The sequence below is a fragment of the Martes martes genome, assembly GCF_963455335.1.
Source record: "Martes martes genome assembly, chromosome: 6".
Lineage (NCBI taxonomy): Eukaryota > Metazoa > Chordata > Mammalia > Carnivora > Mustelidae > Martes > Martes martes.
Window position 1 is genome coordinate 101,579,089 of NC_137893.1, and position 20,935 is coordinate 101,600,023.

Below are 20,935 nucleotides of genomic sequence, written 5' to 3' on the forward strand. Positions count from 1 at the left end.
GCAGAGGACACAATGGTACAGAGGGAATGACATCTCTTTTTTTCAAAGCGAAAATGGTATTTTTCACGAGGGCAAAATCTCTCAGTGTTTTGCTTCCCTTGAACACTGCTATTATTTTTTGATGGGTCTTCAGAAAACCCACTTTTTTCAAATGATCTCTCCGTACCATAGTGAAGAGAACTTAAGCTGGCTGCCTTTGGTAACATTAAAACATCAGTTTTTCTTTGGAATGTTATTTCTCTCCTGCTGGCATCATCTAAATGTTCCTTCCTCTTTACACAACATGGAGTGCTGTCTGTTCCTGGGATCCTTTCCTCCAGGTCACTAACTTTTACTTCTCTGTCACCGTCATTAGCAGAAGTGTCCCCATAGTGAGACAGACCGCCTGCAGCACTCAGCACCAGTTTCTGTTTCACACTGTCAACTACAACTTGTGTCTTCCCTTGCGGATGTGGAATCCCACCTTCCAGTGTGGGGTCTGGGACAACGGCTTCCTCCCGTACCAGTCCCCTGGGTAAAAGAGCCGGCTGTTCCTCTGAGAGCTGAACGCCACTCTTCTTCTTGCCTTCATTTTGCTTGTTTGGCTCTACAGACTCTGTGTCACCTACAATTGTCTTGATCGGCTTTCTCCTGAAATATTTTCTTCTGGGAGAGTATTTTTCAGGGCTCAAAGGAGTTTTGGCAGGATCTAAATACTGTTCTTCTTTCTCGGCTCTGACACATCCACAGACATTCCCCATTTGATTTGTAGGAAATCACAGTTCCACAGATTCACTCATTTCAAAATCCAGGGCTTCCTTCGATCTTTTGCAGTAAGTCTGAAAATTCCACTCTGACCTCTAATTCCTCAGACTTTGTGACCATCCTCTTCAGCATGAGGCCATTTTGCTTATGAGAAAAGCACACACAAGAAATGCCATGGCATCTTGCCCAGCTGGGTCCCTGTGTCTCATTAGACACCGGGGCTTATTTCTGGCCACCAATCCTCTTAGACAAACGTTACTGCTCACTGTAAAATTATAACGCTGATGAGCTTTCAAGGCAAACCCTTAGCTTTACCATAGGAGCAGACTCTGACCCTCCCTTTAACTTTCAGTTTTCTGAAATGCAGTTACACTACCAAAGTTTGCATTAACCTTTGAAACTATTGGTGGTTCAACAAATCTGAGAGCAAACAGAAAGCAAATACCAGTCAGGAGTCATTTAGCAAAATGCCTTTCAAATGTTGTTTCAGAGAGTCTCTAACATATAATTTTTTTCTTAAGAAACACCAACTAATTCTGGTACTTGCAAAAAAAGGGGGGAGTTCAAAATTTCTGTAAATTATATTAAGATTTTTTTCAAAACATCAGCCATTAAAAAACAAAAACAGGATGATTCGCTAGCTGTAGGAGAGATAATAAATGCTATATTCCTAAATACTCAATAAAAATTATTTCTAAAATCAATCTCATAGCAGCGCCTGTGTGGCTCAGTTGGTTAAGCATCTGCCTTCAGATCAGGTCATAATCCCAGGGTCCTGGGATCAAGCCCCCCATCAGGCTCCCTGATCAAGAGGGAGTCTGCTTCTCCCTCTCTCTCTGTCCCTCCCCTGCCTCTCATGCTGTCTCTCACTTTCTCTCTTAAATAAAATCTTTAAAAAATAATAATAAAATACAATAAACCTCATAAAATATTTTGTAGCATTTTTCATATTACATATCAATAGAACTTTTCATATTTTGTATTACATTTTTATGTGCCATTATATTTTCCAAGCCATTTTCCTTATATGGTCATTAGGATTTTTACATAAGCAAACTGATCAATTTTATGATTTGAAGGATGAAATGCTTCGCCAGAAGAAACACATAAATGTGTTTCCTATACATGAATGAAGGTAGTTGAACTTTGTAGGTAACACTTACAATTGTACCCTAGTTAAATATTATGTAATTTTACTAGGGCCTTGCTATAAAAATAGTAAATCAATATGGAGCCTGATTATCCAAGGTGTACATATTTCTAAAACTGAGTCATAGATACGGTAAAAAGAAAATCAGTATAGCATGACTGGACTTACACGTAAGCAGGTATCATTTGACTAAGTCGAAAAACATGATAATCACCATTCTCTAGGTAGTCTTTAGGGGAACCTGGGTGGCTCAGTGGGTTAAAGCCTCTGCTTTCGGCTCAGGTCATGATCCCAGGGTCCTGGGATCGAGTCCCGCATTGGGCTCTCTGCTCAACAGGGAGCCTGCTTCCTCCTCTCTCTCTGCCTGCCTCTTTGCCTACTTGTGATCTCTGTCTGTCAAATAAATAATTAAAAAAAAAAAAAAAAGAAAGAAAACGATGAGACTCTAGGTAGTCTTTAGGATGATCGCAAGATGGAACTCATTATACTTTTCTAAATAAGAATATTCAATTAAACAGTCAAGTTAGCAATGTTGCCAATACTTGTTAATAATAGGCCTGCATGATGATTAATCACTGAAAGAGAAAATTAAACCATCTCTAATGGCAAAACTAAATATCCTAGAAGCAAGTGGCAAAAATAGTCTCGGATTTGGGTTTATTTTTAATTTTATTTTCAATGTCTTCATTGGCAATGGAACATTACTGACGAGAACATAAAAGCATAATGGCTGGTATTTGTACTGGTAAGATAAAGGCCCAACCGCTGATGTGTACCCCATCCACCCCTCCCTGAAGCTCTGCCAAACTCACCAACTACCCATTCCCAGGCCATTACACACTGCTCCCTCTCCCAGAAATGGCCCAACTTTAAGTATCCGCCTGGTAGCTGGCATTCATCCTGCAAAGTCTATCTCTAGTATCAGTGAAAATTTCTCTAATACCTTCCTAATACCACAACACTCCTCCTCTATATCCCTTATTTATACTGCAGTGGATTCATCACAAGTAGATTATATTTATGAACATTCTCCTAATAGACGCAACAACATCTTCCATTTTCCTAGCATCTCTGGATCTAGCATATGGTAGTTACTGATAGAGAACTATTGTGTTGATAATGCTTACCTTCAGAAAGCCTGACTGGAAAAGAGATTCAATTTGTGATGCTCAAAACAAATATTTTTTAAATAACAAATTGATCTTATGAAATTACTTTCCTTATTTATATAAAGACCAAAAAAAAAAAAAAAAAAAAGAGCCCAGTCACTTTGAGTGAGAATGATTACCACTGCTGTAAATAGCCTTCTATTTTGGCATAACCAGTAAAATCATTCTAATCTGAAATTATCATACAACTAAGAAATTATCATACTCCAGCCCCTGTTACTGGATCTCCCTGATAGCAAAAGCCCAGCTGAGGGAACATTTACCTGTATTAGCTACCCTGCAGTCTGGCTGGGGACACCTGGTTATTTCATTTAAATAAGAAGGAACATTTTTATTTTACCAAAACACTATTGTGTTCCACTTTAAACAGATCTGGATCTAATTTCTAAATACTGGTGATAAATAAACAGTCACAATATCTCGTCATCTGGGTCCTAAAATACACTGGATTCCATACTATATGCCATAGGATCATTATGATTCTATTAGAAGTAGTTCTGTGGCTGGTCTTCTTTTTTTCTCCAGTGACAAAATGCAAAGAGTTTCTTAATACATAATTCTTTTTGAATGACCTTTTGCTTTAAATTTCTTCAAACTTAGGATCGAATTCCCAACCATTTACTCACATTTTGGTCTGTCATTTCCTGGTTTCTGCTCCAACTTGCTTGGTAGTATTTCTTCCAAGGTCTTCAATGTCCTCCTTCTAGGTAAAACCAGTTGTCGGTCTTCATTTTCTCACGCTCTTCAGTGCCATTTTGTAGTGATCATCATTCCTTTCTACTTGACATTCTCTTCCCCCTAGATTCCACAACACTGCATTTTCTTGTCATACCATCCATCTCTCCAAATATTCTGTTCTTTTCTGTTTCCCCAGGTGGATCTTCTTCCTCCTGCACCCCAAATCATGGGCCTTCCCCAGACGTCTGTCCTTAGCTCTCAGCTGTTCTCCATGCATGCTCTTCTCTTGACTTCTCTGAAGATCCATTCTCTCCGAAGTGCTCAGTGACCACTTTTATACCGATAACTCTAAGTGTATTATCTGTAGCTGACACCTGAGCTATGCTCATGTATCTCCAAGAGTTCAGCACACAGATGCACAGAACACCTGGCAGGCCATCAGACCCACTCGGGTGGTCCTTCTTTATTCGTTCTCCCCTGACCATCACCCTGTCTCAGTCGTCTACTGGTTTGTTGTTTGTTTTATATCCCAGGCTGAACAGTTCAGAGTCATCTTTAATCCCATTCCTTCATCCTCTGTGCCCTGTTGCCAAGTCCATTCCTTTCTTCCTTCAAACTGTCATCCCTTGGATTCAGTTTTTCATCCCCATCTGAGTCCTGGCTTTTATCACCCCACTCAGAAATGACCACCTCGGGGCGCCTGGGTGGCTCAGTGGGTTAAAGCCTCGGCCTTCGGCTCGGGTCATGATCCCAGGATCGAGCCCCACATCGGGCTCTCTGCTCAGCAGGAAGCCTGCTTCCTCCTCTCTCTGCCTGTCTCTCTGCCTACTTATGATCTCTGTCTGTCAAATAAATAAATAAATAAATCTTTAAAAAAAAAAAAAATGACCACCTCAGCTTCCTGGCTTCTATCTCCCTAACTTCAGACCTGGCTCATTTAATCTATTTTACGTAAAATTGATAGATGCAGTTTCCTAAAATGTTATTTTTCAAGTTCAGATTAAGTGATGTACCCAACGTCATCAACTGCCATAAGTAAGAGTCAACGGAACACTTAGCTCTGCCTCCTGCCACAGCCTAGGTGCTTTCCTCAGCCCCACAGTCCTCAAAGTCCAGACATAGCCTGTCTCACAGCTATGTTAGAAATGATGGGACTAGCTCCTTGCTCCAATAGGCCTTTAATCTTCCCATGCGGAGTTCCTGCAATTTCAACCCTGCTCAAGGTTCTGGGACCTAATCCACTGAGGACTGATTAAAGGATCCCTGAGAATGCTGCTGAGGATCTCCACATGAAATCTGCTTTCAGCCAGTTCTACTTAGTCTTTACCCAATTCTAGAAAGAAGGTCTGGCTTCATGCCCAAATCCCTGCCTTGGTTTAGTGCTCAGTCCCCTAGTTCCCTGAGGAAGGGGTGCTCTACTAATGGGACCCCTCAGATCTTTAGGTTCCTGCCTCTAGCCCCTGTTATTGGATCTCTCTGATAGCAAAAACCCAGCTGAGGGAATATTTACTTGTATTAGCTACCCCATAGTCTGGCTGGTACACCTGGTTGCCAGCATCTCCTCCAATTTCCTACTGCTGCAATATTAATCAGCTGCCTGTTTAGGTCCTGGAAACTACCTAGACTCTAATTCCTACAGCTCTCCATATCTGTCAGATTTATCCTGTTCCCAAATAAGCTCCAGGTACACTATTTTCCATCATTCCCTTATAAACCTTAAATCCCAGAATATTTTTACAGATTAAGAAGTAAGTCTTACTCCCCTCATGATTTGGTTTAAAACCTCAGCTCCTTTCTGAAGCTGGTAAGTTACCTCTTCCTAAGACCTAACTGAACAGCAGTCAATCAGTAGGATTTCCCGCATGCCTACTATGGGTCAGGCTCTGGGTTGCACAAAGAACACTGTTTAAGCAGAAAAATGGGTAATGAACTAAAGCACATTCTAGAGTTAGAATTCACCTTAAATCAAATAAAGATGATTTGTTTCAAAATGCATCATTTTACAAAAAAGTAAAAATCCAAATCAGCCCTCAATGAGCACAGATGTATTAGAGAGATCTTAGTAAATTAACCTGCACTTACTCAAGGCACCTGGGTGGCTCAGTGGGTTAGGCCTCAAACTCTTTTTTTTTTTTTAAAGATTTTATTTATTTATTTGACAGACAGAGATCACAAGTAGGCAGTGAGGCAGGCAGAAAGAGAGGAGGAAGCAGGCTCCCTGCTGAGCAGAGAGCCCGATGCGGGTCGATCCCAGGACTCTGGGATCATGACCTGAGCCGAAAGCAGAGGCTTTAACCCACTGAGCCACCCAGGCACCCCAGACCTCAAACTCTTGGTACCTGATCTCCCAGTGGTGGGACTAAGCCCTTCCGGGCTCCATGCTCAGTATGGAGTCCGTTTCAGATTCTTTCCCCCTCTTCCTCTGCCCCTCCCTGCTCTTGCGTGCACGCGCTCTCTCTCTCAAATAAATAAATTAAATCCTTTAAAAAAAAATCTGCATTAATCTCAAACCTTGAGAAAGCACAGCTCTACACAAAATATGGCTACTTCTAATTCAGGAGATCCCTTTATGAAAATTATACTGCCATCTAGCGTCTATCAACAGGAAAAAGTAGTTCTCACTGAGAAACTAGAATGCCAACAAAAACCATTCTAAGGAATGAGTCATAGGATGTTCATGTATCTAAGTCAAGTAACACTGTCCAATAAACAAAAGAAATGTGTCTGCATTCAGTAAAAAGAAATCTTTGTCTTCCAACACTGAGACTGAAACCACTTAAGCTGGAAGCTGAACAAAAACCAAAATGGCTGCATTAATGCCTCAATGAGGCCTGATTTTAACAACTGAGCCACCTAAGCGCCCCCAACAAGGCCTGATTTTAAACTAAGTAACCTTTTTACTCTCTTCCACAAACCTCCCCACTTCCCCTCTTAGCCTTTGTTTCAGGAACCAGGAACCCTCCTGAAAACGCGATGTGTGTGGCGGGTTGCATGTACACAACTCCCATGGAAACCAGCGAGATTCTGCATTTCCCTATAAAACGCGGGAGACACTTCCTCCAGGTAGTCTGCTGCTGCGTCCTTTGCCCAGCAAATTGATAAAGCTATTGTTCCTCTCTATAACCAAACTTTTGTCTTCGCATTACATATTTCAGCTCCTGAGCACAGAGGTCAGTTTTCGACAAGATTACAAACATCATCTTATATGCTCATGGATAACAGGGGGAAAAGGGTACCAGGTTCACAGGTAGTAAGTTACTTGAAAGAAAACATTCAAATATACTGTTTAAGAAAAGAAGCCTGAAATTTACTTTCTTCCATATGATATAAATGGCATAATTCATTCTTTGTATCAACCACTTGAAAATCAACAATGAGAGACTAAAAGAAATTACAATGAAGAAAAATTAAGCTTACCTGAAAGTGCAAAATTATTGTCCATATTAATCCCAAAGTCAATTTGGGATTTCCATCTGTTATGTCATCATTTCTAATATTCACTAATTTCACCTGTGTTATATGAAAAGTAGAGATAAAGCCAACTTTTTCAAACCAGCACACAAATTATCTTTACCTACATAATAGCGATTCTAAATAACACAAAGAAAAAAAATCGAAGTGCTCTAAATACCAGTAATCCTCAAATTAATGTTACTCCCTATCTCCACTCATTTTAGACTGCAAATTATAGAGTAACCAAAACAGAAAAAACAAGTGTTACTTTGGCTTTTCTTTTAGAACAAGTATTAAAAGCATTCACTTCTCAAAAGGAAAATACAACTCAGGCTGAGAATTCTTAAATATTTGAGATTTTAAAATTAGATATAATTTTGTCACTTGAAAATAAGCTTTATTTTACTCTTACCATTAAGAAACTGTTCTGAACCATAAAATAGTTCAATAATTTTCTCATACTTGTTACAAAATGGGGGAAAAAAAACTAGCATCATTTTTCTATTTATCTACCATAAAGTGTTATCAAGATAAATAAACACGTCACTGGATATTTGGGAGACTGCTCAAATATAAAAATAATAATAACACATGGACTTAAAGCTTATGAACTATCAAATTATGTATTTTAGGTAACCAAAGGCAGTAATGATACCTATCATTTATATCCTGGGTAAAAATAATTAAATATCATGAATTAAATACGATAATAACTAACATCTTACTTCCTGGACAAAACAGTGCCAAAAACATTTCAGACAAGGAAACATAATTAACCATCAGACCTCCTGGAAACCTCCACTAGAACTAAGAATAAGAAGGTAAATAAAAGTAACATTTAACCTTATTTAAGTACTGTTAATCAAAGTTTAAAAAATAAAAGCATTTTAATGTTCATAATAAACTAAATAAGTCAATAACAAAAAATAATGTTTACCTGTCCCTATTTCCCTCCCTTCCTTTTTCCCTTACTTCATTAAGAAGCAAAAAGTTGCCACCTCTGATATCTCATTGTTTTCAGTAATTTTCCTTCTTCCTGATTTTCCTTTTTCTCCTTTTTTCTACTAATTGAAAAATTACCGATACTTTGACTTATACCTCTACAATACCACAATGCCACCAAATCATCCAATATAGTGTTCATTCCTTAACATGATTTCTTCTAAAACCTCAAGCTACTTGGAGGCTGTTGTCAGAAATATTGCTTTATGTTTAACTACTTTTGATTACCCAATATTATCTACAATTTAAAAAAAATTTTTTTAAATTGCCTTACCACTACTAAGTATTAAAAATGTTTACACTAAGTTTTTTCAAGTATTATATAAACTATTTTTTATAAAAATAATTTTATCTACTAAGTATAAATAATAAAGAATTGCCCCACTACTAAGAATTGTTCATAGGCATTCTTAACATTCTGTTGCTACTAAAATATCATTAACTTCCTAGGCAAAGCATTCCAATTCTAGCAGAAGGAAAATCAGATCTTATTCAGATGGAAATGCAGCCACTTATAATTCCTCTGGGTTTACACCTACTATTAACTTCCTTTTCTTTGGAGCAAATGTTTGAACATATTTGTAAATATTTGTCTCACAAAACCACAAACTCAACTATTATAATTCACAAATTTAACATTTTCATTCCCTGACATGTTTCTATGTAGATTTACTCCGTCATATATGTTTATAAGATTATAGTCTTTGAGCAACATCATACCTGGCGTCTTTTCAAATAGTCAAGTGCAATTTGTACATTCTGTAGTCTGTGAAAACGCATCCGACCCTTTTCTCTGGGCTAAGAATAGAAAAATGCAGGGTATAAAAAACATTATAGTTTCTGATACCACTGACCATGCTAAAGACACTTATGATAAATATACCCTATTATTATACTTTATACTCATCTTAACATGTCAAAACAGTATTTACTATTCAGGTAAAACCATTAGATTTCTTTAAAGATACTTTTATGATTTTGTATTGTCTGAAACTGAATTTAAACAACTAGGTATTTCTCTGAATATGTTTTATTTAAACACATGATTTATTCTGTATGTTTTATTTAAACAAAAGGAAAAGAGAAAATACCACAGAACATACAGACTTTTTATAGTTACTATACTACAATTCTAGCCTACAGTTTTATTAGCTTTGGATGCACAGAAAGAACTAAACACCGGTCCCCATTTTGCCTTCTTAATAAACTCTATTGTTAAGCGGATTTTTATAATTACATATGTATGGCATGTTAATGAAAATGAGGTAAAGTAGCATGCAATTAGTATAAAATCACCAAGAGGGAGAAAGACAGAGTTTTACTTAGCATGATAGAGGAAGAAAGAAAAGCAATTAAAACCATATACTATATTTCCTCTTTATTTTAGCTTTTTTACAAAATCAGTTGGACTTTAATAGTTTCACAATGCTTAGGGATGGACATGATTATTTACTGTGTCAGGAAAACCGACAATCCACAATTCTTTTTTTTTGATGCTGTTTTCCTTGAGAAATGCTACAAGTTTTCAGAAGAAAAACATAAGGAGATAGAGCTGAGAAGATGCTTAACAAAAATAGAAAGAATGGAGTTGAAATTTACCACATAAAATCTTCCAAAAGGAAGAAAAAAAACTGACAGCTTATCTTCTCAAATATGAATAGGTTATTACAGCCAAAGTCACCATAATGAAACAGACAGCAGACTACAGAATGGAAAAAAAGGTTCTATGTAACAGGTAGAAATATTGTTGGTGAATTCATCCATTGGATCCAAAAAAGGCACAGTTTCCAATGGAATCAGGGGCACTTGGGATGTGGATGACAAAAGAAGCGTATCTGTCTTGCAAAGGTGGGCTGAAGTCAACTAAGTGTCATGAAGATGAAATAGCTCTGTGGGTTCTACCAGGACTTCAAATTTTAACACCTTCCCCCCTTCTAAATAAGACATATAGAAAATACATAATGTCCATCAAATACCTATTGCCAGTATGAGTTAAAGTATAAACTTAAATAGTAAAAAAATTTCCATAAGTCTGTTCAAATAAGGCAACAGTGGCCACATTGGAAATATAAATTGCAGAAGTGAAACAAATTTGCATAAAAATTAGCAGGCTAGTTGTCAAGATTTCCATACTTATATAAAAGGTGTATAAAATTCTTTAGCTAAAATGCCATCATATAATTTAAGCACCTATGCTCAATTACTACGCACTGCACAGTAATGTAAATAAATTTAAAGAGAAAATATTTCCTTCATCCAGTTTTCTGGTACACACACATCCACCTCACTGTGGGTTTTGGTCCTTTCTGTAATTTTCTAAAAAGGAGCCCAAACCCGTGGGTTACTTCTCTACCACATTAGCGCTCACCGCACTGTAATGGCTAGGTTAGTCGAGTTATGGGGGCCGACACCTACCCCCTTATCCTCATCCTCCACATCCTCATGCTGTTCATATTCGCATGCTTCTGTTGCACTCACCAATCGTAAGGTCTTCAAAAAATCTCGCTCCCTTGGCTAATGAATATAACAGACAGAAGATAGAACAGCAAAGACACAAGACAGACCAGAAATGAAAAGAAGAGCATGAACAGAACATAATGAAGGAGAACAGGTAACCAAGAAGGGGAAGTAATGTTCACAAAAAAGGAAATGACACCTGTGGAATGGATTAGACCATTTTTCGGAAAGCAATGTTTATTTCTTTGTTATATGTCAGTCTTTTAATATGTGGTTATATTATGCATCCAACCTCTGCTAAGCAAAAACAAAAACAAAAACAAAAAAAACCCCAAAGATAAAAAAGAAGCAAAAACAAGAATAGTGGTTTAATTATAGAACTGATTATATAAGCAAAGCAATCAAAGTGCTTCAATCTCCCAAATTCACATCATTTGAAGTCTGAAAATGATTAGGAAGCTAACCAGAACTCGTTTTCAGGCAGAAATCACAGTGCAAAAAAGGTGAATGTGTCAAAAATCTGAACAGTGTCTATTGACAACACACTGGTCCCATGTGGACAGGATTACATGTTCTTCAAACTAAATTAAGAAAATTTAAACTTACCAAGGTATCTCCTGATAGAACCTCTAAAAGAGAGATTAAATTGTGTCCATCCCTTAAGTCTTCATAGAGATCATTCACATGTTTTCGAACCTACGAAGAGAAAAGCAGTTTAAACTTTTGGTCCTGAACCTGGGATCATCTTTAACACTCAAATAAGAACAGGGACAAGTAGAAAACGTTCCTCATATGGTGTTCATTTTCACAGTAATATTTTCATTTTAATTCTCTCATTACTTAAAAACTAAATTTAAATTTAAAAAACAAAAACTAAAAAAGAGTAAACTTCAAATTAATAATTCCTAAAGACAAACAGAATTGTTATATTTTTAACATACTACAATTAATACAGGCTTGGCCAACCACATGGGTTACAATTTTTTAAATACAAGGCAATGGCAATGACCTTCATAATTCCTGGTATAAGAGCCAGGACAACCCTCGCAGGAAGAGCACCCCTTTGCCCAACCTGAGTTGGTCTTCTATTCTCTGTGCCAATAAGATCCAGGATGTCAGAGACACACACTCTATACTTTAAAAAGCTAGAAATACAAGCTAGGTGAAGGGTCCATGAGATTCTACATACTTACTGTTTTTGAAACTTCCCTGTGAGTCTATACTTATTTCAAAATAAAAAGTTTTTAAAAATTCACATGTGTCAAGTTGGAAGACCTCTGCCCAAATTTTCCTCTGCACATTAATCTTCTTGTGACAGAGGGTTTTTATAACCATGTTAACACCAACACAAAGTTAACACTTAACCTATAATAGCTTCTTTCTCCACTCCACAGGCCTGATTGAAGCCTGTGATTTTAAGAGCACAAACCAACAAAGATTTCCCAAAAGCTTTCAGTCAGCCAAGTAGGGGTATCTCTAAGGTTTGTGCTAGAGAGATGAATGTCAGAGCAGACTATTAAGATGGCTGTTCCACAGTGGGTTGGCATGGTACCATTTTCTCACCTCTTAGTGATTCTAGGCTGCATTACTTTGTGCTGCTCTCATGGAAGGAGACAAGGAAGTGGTCTAGAGGCAGAGACCAGAAATCTACCTACATCACACACAGGGCACACGCCCTACATGCTTGCCAGTTGGTGTAGTAAACTCTTAAAGGTTTTGTACATATGCGTCAAACTTCTTTGCACTTCCAAAATGTCAAGTGAGTATACAGCACAAAATAATACAAAGATCTAAAATATGAATACATAACAAGCAAGAAAAGCCTAATGGAAAGTGGAAGAACACTTTTGACGGTTGAGTTTTCATCTTAAAAAAAACTTTAAATGCCATTAAATTTTGTTATCTTAGTTGCCTATATACATGTTTTGCAGTTTTACTAGTACCAGAAAATATTTTTGATTAATGAAGAAAAAATTCCCTTAAGAGTTTCATATCATATTTACTAGTTCCTGTGTGTTTTTGCCCAAATCACAGAACTTTTCAATATTCAGTTAACTATCTATGTATATACATCATTAACTAAAAATAACGTAAGTATTAAACTTAGGCTCAATAGCTCTAAATAACTGCTAATATCAATAGTACCTACAAAAGTGGCCAGTAACACTAAAAGTGAGTCAAATTATTAAAACAAGTGTTCCCATCTTCACAGACTGACATTTTATTTTGATTTCCTAATTCCCAAGAATATCAGCTGAATCTCTGACATCACAAGATGATACAACAGTAAAATAAGATTTAAAAAAAATACTTTACTTCCCTTAAAAAAAAAAAAAGAAGAGTATGTCATAACACATTTTAGGCAGTCCTAATTTAGAAAACCTATAAATATCAAAAAAAGTTATGAAGTGATTATCCCTTCCGTTAGAGTATTCACCTTGGGATACCATTAAATGACAATCCCCTCAAGTCCTTAATTATATTTCAGAGATGAATTAACTTTCAAGGATCTTCATAAGAACACATCTACTACATACATAGGACACATATGTATGCAGATAAGCACCTTAGTGAAATGAATACTAACACACACTTTTCTACTCACATATTAGAACTCTGTAAGAATTCCCTTAATCCCATTCCAAAGCATGAGTTTAATTTATAAGGCTAAGGGCCTACTTAAAAACAAGGCAGAGGAGCTATGCTTATAAATTTCTGTACATCAGTACATCTAAATCTATGTACTTCTCTATGTATCTCCACTATAACCAGAAAGCTGCCTAGCTCTAAAAGAGCCTGAACCTAAGAGGGATCACATTCACATAAGCAATATTATATAGTTCCTGATCCTGGCTTAATTTTACAAAATAAATTACTTTACTGTATAGGTCTGACATCCTCTGCACACAATCAGGATGAGGCCTCCAGCAACAGTAACTAACACACAGCGCTGAGAATTCTGGGCTCTCCAGTCCACCATAGCCGCCCACGTCCTGCCAAAGCCACATTTCAATCCACATCCACTTCCTATGTCAGTCTCACTCCCAGACAGTTAAAGATGAAGTGTGATTCTGAACACTTATTTCATAGGAAGGCAATTTCACAACTTGCTCCTGCCAGACAGAACTAAACCTCCTTTCTAACATCAAGGAAGCCTTCCAAAACCAGGTGTCATTTTTCATCATCGTATTTACACAACAGTTAAGAAAAATTGAATTAGGCATGTGTAGAGAAAGTTAATGATAGTATTATGCCATGCCAGGGGCCTAGGTGGCTCAGTTGGTTAAGCGACTGCCTTCGGCTCAGGTCATGATCCTGGAGTCCTGGGATCGAATCCCACATCTGGCTCTCAGCTCCATGGGGAGTCTGTTTCTCCCTCTGATCTCCCTTCTCAGGCTCTCTCTCACTCTGTCTGTCTCTGTCTCTCTCTCTCTCTCTCTCTCAAATAAAAAAATAAAGTCTTTTAAAAAAATAATAATATGCCATGCAAAACCAAGTTAGGGAAAAAGAAAACATGTAATAAGGGAAAAATAATTAGGAGCCCTGCATTTTAGTCTAGCTTCTGCCACAGATCTCATGAACCAGCACCCACACCCTAAACTCTCTAGGCCTCAGTCGTCTCATCTGCAAAATAAAACTTTAAACACAAGGCCTCTAGTTCAAACTAGAGAAAAAAATTCTATTATCTGAAAACAAAATTATCATTTTTTAAGAAGCAATGTGTCAACTGAAAAAAATGTAAAATGCAAAGCTGTTTTTAAGTCTTAGGGCTCAATTTCTTAAGATTTTAGGGGAGGAGCACCTGGGTGGTACAGTTGGTTGGGCATCTAACTCTTGGTTTCACTTGGGTTGTGATCTTGGGGTCGTGGAATCAAGCCCTACATTGGGCTCTGCTCAGTGCACAGTCAGCCTGGGACCCTCTCTGCCCCTCCCCCATCCTCTAAAATAGATAAATAAATCTTTTAAAAAAAAGTATTTTAGGAGAAAATACAGAAATAGAATCACTTAACTTCTGTAATGCCTGAAAAAAATCCTGAGGCTTTATCATGTAATACTGCCCATTTTTCCTGTCTCAAGTGATTATTCTGAGAGTTCAAAAAATTCTATGTATTATAAAATGCTACATAACTGCAAGATACCATTATCATCATCTTTATCATCCTATGTGAAATAAATGTTACCATTATTAACAATAAATACAGTGGTGCCTGGCTGGCTCAGTCGGAAGAGCATCCAGCTCTTGATCTCAGGGTTGTCAGTTCAAGCCCCAGGCTGGGTGTAGAGATTACTTAGAAATAAAAAAAGGGGGGGGGGCTACAAAACAAACAAACAATAAAAAATACAAATACATACACAATGAACTATATTACTAGGTACCTGACCCTGTCTGTGTTCAAAGGCTTTTATAAATATTGGCTCATTTTCCTCACCACAAAAGACTGGGATGAAAGAGAAGTGAATTAACAATTAAAAAATCAGCAAATTAGCATTATGGGGAACAAGTGGTAGTGGATGAAATGAGTGGAAATGACTGGGATTCTACAGAAATATCTGATCAAGCAACCAATTTATGAAGAAAAAAAAGGAATTAGAGAGTTAAACTGACACAGAAAATCTTTTTATTTTGCCTTAAGCCTGAGTCATAGACATTTAGCCTGGTAACTTTCCTTCACAGATGACTATGCTAACTGCCAGTAGTCTTAACCTTCCGCTTCAATTTTTAATAAAACACTCCTTCTTCTCATTTTGGAAATTTTCTCCCTGTGGAACAAAACTCTGTCTGAATAAATAGTGCTGGGGGAAGTGATGAGCAAAGTAAAAGCACTCTGAGATACTTGGGGTTAAATTACATAACCTGAATTACATAATAAGGATGAAGCATCATTTTCTGTATTTCATACAATTCTCCCAAAATTTTGCAGGGCTTTTTAAAATGTGTGCACTGCACTGCATTTGCAGTGCACCCCTAGAGGGCGCTAATCCTTTGCTTAAGAAGAGTCTCCTAAAGAAAGAAACTACAAAATGGTGGGGAGGGCACACAGGGAGAGAGACTGTAAACAAGATGCTGGTGATGATGACATAGGCAATTTGCAATTCATTTTTGGGAGAGAATAGATTATGCCAAGTCTATAGCATCCAAATGGTTTAACTGGTCAAAACCACTACTGTTAAAAATTTTATTTTGTTAACTTATAAGTGTTTGGTTTTTCATTGACTAAATCAAATTCAACTCTGAAGATAAGATGATCATATAGCTGCTTATTTAAATAAATACATCTAAGCCTGCCTTTTTCAAAAGTCTGATTTTATACTGACTGATGTGAATCTAGACAAATTCCACAAAACTGGTACTCCCCATATTTAAACTTATAGTTACCACGGAGCTACAGTTTAGTCCAGGTCACTAAAGGTTTATTGAGCATCCATTATATGCCACAATATCATTTAATCTCTAAGAGTACAAATAGGAATAATAAGAGAGCACCACCTCTTAAAGCCTGCAGACTGAGTTGACAGCAATGTAGAAAAGAGCTTAATGTTCCAAGGGGAGGGAAGAATAGGAACAAAGAAAAACAGGCAAGCCTGCACACAAAGGTGCATGAGATCCATGGAAGGAAAGCAGCCCTGAAATCAGTGAAATGTGAGGCAGAAGGTGAGGCAGGAAAAGGTGGGTTGGGAGACATGGCGGCTTTACATGCCACTAGAGGAAGCTCGGAACTTTCCTAAGCAGAGAGAACCACTGAAGGCTTTTAAGCAGAACAAGGACCCAATATTTCTGACCAATATAAAAGCTTCTTTGTAAAGTATTATCTTGAACGAAAATAAAATAGTTACCATGAGCAAACCCAAATAAAAGATAAAGCCGCTGAGGGTCCAATCTATACACCATAGTGGAGGAAAGGTCTCTCAGAGAAAACAGAGACAGCATGCTATCAGAAAATCTTGGGTAAAATGCACACATGCTAGCACAGCAAGGAGCAAAACACCAGCCACAAGAAGCATTCACTGTTCTCTCTTAAAGAAGTCCTACATCTAAAGGATACAGTATTCTGGAAAACAACTAGCTATCTTTAGAAAGGAACATAAATAATAAAAGAAGGCTTGTCCCAAATAGGATCGCCTCACAGCCTACTAATTGGGTGAAGAGAGAAGGGGACAGTCAGCTTCAGTGAAAACTATGAATTAAAATGTTTTTCAATGCATTTATTTTTACTTCAAGCAAATACACTCAAAAATAAGCTACCACATTCTCCTGGGAGAGAGCCTTAGAAATCTTAGTTCAAAAAAATCAAAATAAAAATAATCTATCAAAATATTACCTTATCAATTACTGATGAGTGATGCTTTTTCAATATACAGAAATACTTAAAAACAATGTAATCTCTTGGATAGTTATGAGACAGGGAAACCAAAGGGACCGTATTAAAGAAAAAGCTGTTTCTTCCTTTTGCTTCTTTTCCTGTTTCTATTCTCTCCAAGACCTACATGCCCGCCTTACACATGCTTTAATACATGTCTTCCTTACAAAGGTCAAGGAGTTAATGTTTCTTTCGAGTCTTCCAGCCCAACAGATCACATCTAAGGTCATCATGAACATTCTCCAGGACCAATGACTTCAAATAGCTTGACACCAAAACCCAAAGCTACAGGGCATAAGTGACTTACATAGGACACTTGAGCACTCATCCTTGTTGGACAAGTTCCTGGGTGCCTACGACGACACATACACCAGACCAGACGACCCACCTCAATAAGAACTCCAGACCACCCCTCCATAGCGGGGAGCCTGGCTGGATCAGTCAGTGCAGCCTGCCACTCTTGATCTCGGGTTTGTAGTTATGAGCCCCGACTTGGGTAAAGAGATTACTTAAAAATAAAATCTTTAAAAACAAAAACTCCAGACCCCCAAGCAAAGACAAGATTCATGCTCATTTTCCTTTCATCCCAGACATTCTTGTCTGTAGCTGCTCTATGACTTCAATAAACTCTGCTCTTACTTCCTCTCAACTCATGTTTGACTTCCATCCTGTGCGAAGCTGAAGACCCCCTTCTCTGGTCCCACGGGACCCCACTGGGTCCTCAGACCAACCTGACTGCATCAATTAGTTGCTTTATCTGAATAGGTTTGTTTACTTCAGTACTATTTCTTCAAGAGTTGTGAAAGAATAAAGCTACAGCTACAGCATGGATTCTATCAAAATTACTATAAATTCTAAATTGGTGCAAATAAGTATAATGGGATGGTCATGCTTTTTTGAAGTCAGTGATAGGTCAACATCAAGGCCATACATAATTCATCTCCTTTGCTGTTTTATAAAACTATAAAATAAAGATATTTGTCACACATCTTAAGGTATTAATGAATAAAATAAGGAAGAGTTTAAAACAAATCACTGTTGGTTCTGGGCAGTACAAATAATCTGTTCTTTGACAAAGTTCTTTGACAAAGAAGATTTCTCTTTTAAGCTTTCAGGTTGATATAACAATCAGTTATAAAAACAGTAGCAAAAAGGTCTTCTCTAGCCTTTCACTACAAGGTAGTACATCAGGTGGTTAAATAAAATAAAAGCACGTTATTTTAGTAATAAATGCTTTAAGATCTGGGAACAGTTTAGCCCTCACCTATGTATTCTTTATAGTCTCTTTTCTATAGTTTCACTGTTGTCATAGGAATCTTTTTTAAAAGCTCTTTCGATTTTAAAAGTGTTTAAAGCACATAACTATTTTCTCTAACAATCTGTTTTAGCTTTGGGACAGTTGGTTCTGGTTTGGTTTGGTTTGGTTTGGTTTGGGTTTGAGTCCTCTACATTTCCTTCCCAGTTCTTCCCTCTAAGGGAAGATGGAGGGAAAAATGTATTTTTGCGTGTGTTTCCTCATCAGCCTGCAGATTTTGATCGCTTGCAGAACTATTTAATTCTTATGCTAAGCAATTATAAATATTACTCAAAAGAGAAAAAATTATTTCAAAAATCAATTATTCTGCATACTTTTTCCATCTGTCCACTGTTTTTTGGATTTTTATTAAAGATGTGGTCTAAATAACCTCCATACTGCAATGTCAGACAAATGAGCACTGACTTATAAAGACATCAGCATTATCCATTCCATGTAGTTCTTTAAAATGGGGTGGGGGTTCTTTAAACCAATATGACTTGAAAAAAAAATCATGGTAAGAGCTATTAAGAGCAACTTTCAATAATAACAGAGAAGAGGAAGAACCAATCACTGGCATTTTTCTTTTAAATTCTACACCCAACATGGGGCTCGAACTCACAACCCCAAGATTAAGAGTTGTGTGGTCTACGTACTAAGTCAGCAAGGCACCTCTAATAACTGGCATTTTTATGCTTACCTCTTTCCCATTCACCTTCTCACAATTTGGACAAAAGAAAGAAAAAGCTGAGAAAATTAGGGGTTAGGGGCCAAAATCACTTAACGCTTCTAATGAATAATTAAGAAGCTAGTCAATGAGACTAAATTTTTTCATTAGAAACTAAATTTTGAATAAATATAAATATGTAACTATAATAATTTAGTAAGACAAATAATGACAACTGAGTAGAATAGGTATATAGTAGTATAGTAGTATAATAGGTGTGCTACATGAGTTCATATGTGCTAAGTCCTAAAAAAAAAACATAATTAGACATAAAATAAGCCTGTTTAACCTAGATAGTCTGTAACTACAGCATCAAAGTTCTATACTTTACCACCAACATTTTGAACAGATTCCATTGTATTTTCAAATTCCAGCTTCTATTTAAAAAGTCTTTTTTTATAAGATTTTCTTAATTTGAGAGATAGAGAGACAGAAAGAGCAGGGAGGATGGCAGGCAGAGAGAGAAGCAGGCTCCCCACTGAGCAGGGAGGCTGATGTGGAGCTCCATCCCAGGACCCTGGGATCAAAACCTGAGCAGAAGGTAGACACTTAACCAAGTGAGCCATCCAGGCAACCCCTTGAAAAAGTCTTGAAGCAAAATTGTGCATATTTTCCAGTAAAAATCATATAAAATTACTTTTAAAAATCTGTAATTAGATTTATCTAAGTTACAGTCATTACCAAAATTTACAACTTACTCAAAAAAATGTGTATTTCCTCAGTAAATCCCCACTTAATGACTCTGGTAAGGTTAAACAAAGGTCTTAAGTCAGGTTCAGATTAATTACTAGAAATTAGTGATGCATTCAGGTAAATACATTCAGTTCCCATGGGAAAATAAGGACAGCTCCAGGGATAAAGAAACCTATCAGTTATTTGCCCCTTAACACCAAGTCACTTCATCTGACTGATCTTAACACCTAATATCAATTTCAAAGAAACCTTTATCATGGTTGGTGATTAGATGTAATACGTTTGGGGGGGGGGTGTGTAGTCTGAAGGAAGCACTGCAGTTTGGGGCATTGCAGGATTCCACAGTAAGAGCTTTTAACACTGAGAAGGCAGCAGGAGAACTCTGGGCAGCTGGTGAGTGGGGAGAGAAGAGTCCAGGAAAGATACAGGGAAGTGACAAGTAAAAATGTCAACTGCTTCACAATTCTGATTAAAGTGCTGGTTGTGGCAACTGCTTCCTGAATACTTTTGAGTTGAATCATCTCTTTTGGAGCATTTGTCAAATGAAATGCCCTATAGGGTGTCAATGGCTGACTTGTTAGAAAGTGTTTCAACGATTAAGTAGATACTTCCCCCAAAAAAGAATTGTCCTCTTTTCCCTCAGGAACCATTTAAAATACCTTTTACAACTGGTCCTTGTTCTTACACCACATACAAAAATAAATTCAAAATGGATTAAGGACTTAAATATGAGATCTTGAAACCATAAATATCCTACAAGAGAGCACAGACAGTGATTTCTCTGACATCAGCTGTAGCAACATTTTTCTATTATGACTCCTCGGGCAAGGTAAAGAAAAGCAAAAATAAACTACTGGGACTACATCAAAATTAAAAATTTCTGCACAGCAAAGGAAACATCAACAAAGCTAAGAGGCAACCTACTGAATGGGAGAAGACATCTGCAAATGGCATATCTGATAAAGAGTTAGTATCCAAAATACATCAAGAAATTATAAAACTCAATGCCAAAAAAACCCACAAATAATCCAATAAAAATGGGCAAAAGACATGAACAGACATTTTCCTAAAGAAGACATACAGATGGCCAAGAGACATATGAAATGATATTCAACATCACTCATCAGGGAAATGCAAGTCAAAACCATAAGATATGACTGTACACCTGTCAGAATGGCTAAAATCAAAAACACAAGAAACAACAAGTAT

At 37.2% G+C, this 20,935-nt stretch overlaps 1 protein-coding gene across 2 annotated transcripts in view; it reads right to left on the reverse strand.

Annotated features, from left to right (window-relative positions):
* DST (dystonin) overlaps positions 1–20,935 on the reverse strand; it is a gene marked incomplete at its 5' end in the record, with an annotated part of 401,175 nt that overhangs the window by 216,976 nt on the left and 163,264 nt on the right. The window contains 4 exons of one of the 2 annotated variants that reach the window (XM_080806480.1): positions 7,159–7,251; positions 8,917–8,994; positions 10,612–10,710; positions 11,260–11,349. In XM_080806480.1, the coding sequence (XP_080662606.1) occupies positions 7,159–7,251; positions 8,917–8,994; positions 10,612–10,710; positions 11,260–11,349 (360 nt within the window). The remainder of the gene's footprint in view (positions 1–7,158; positions 7,252–8,916; positions 8,995–10,611; positions 10,711–11,259; positions 11,350–20,935) is intronic. The other variant, XM_080806481.1, reaches the window with a different exon arrangement.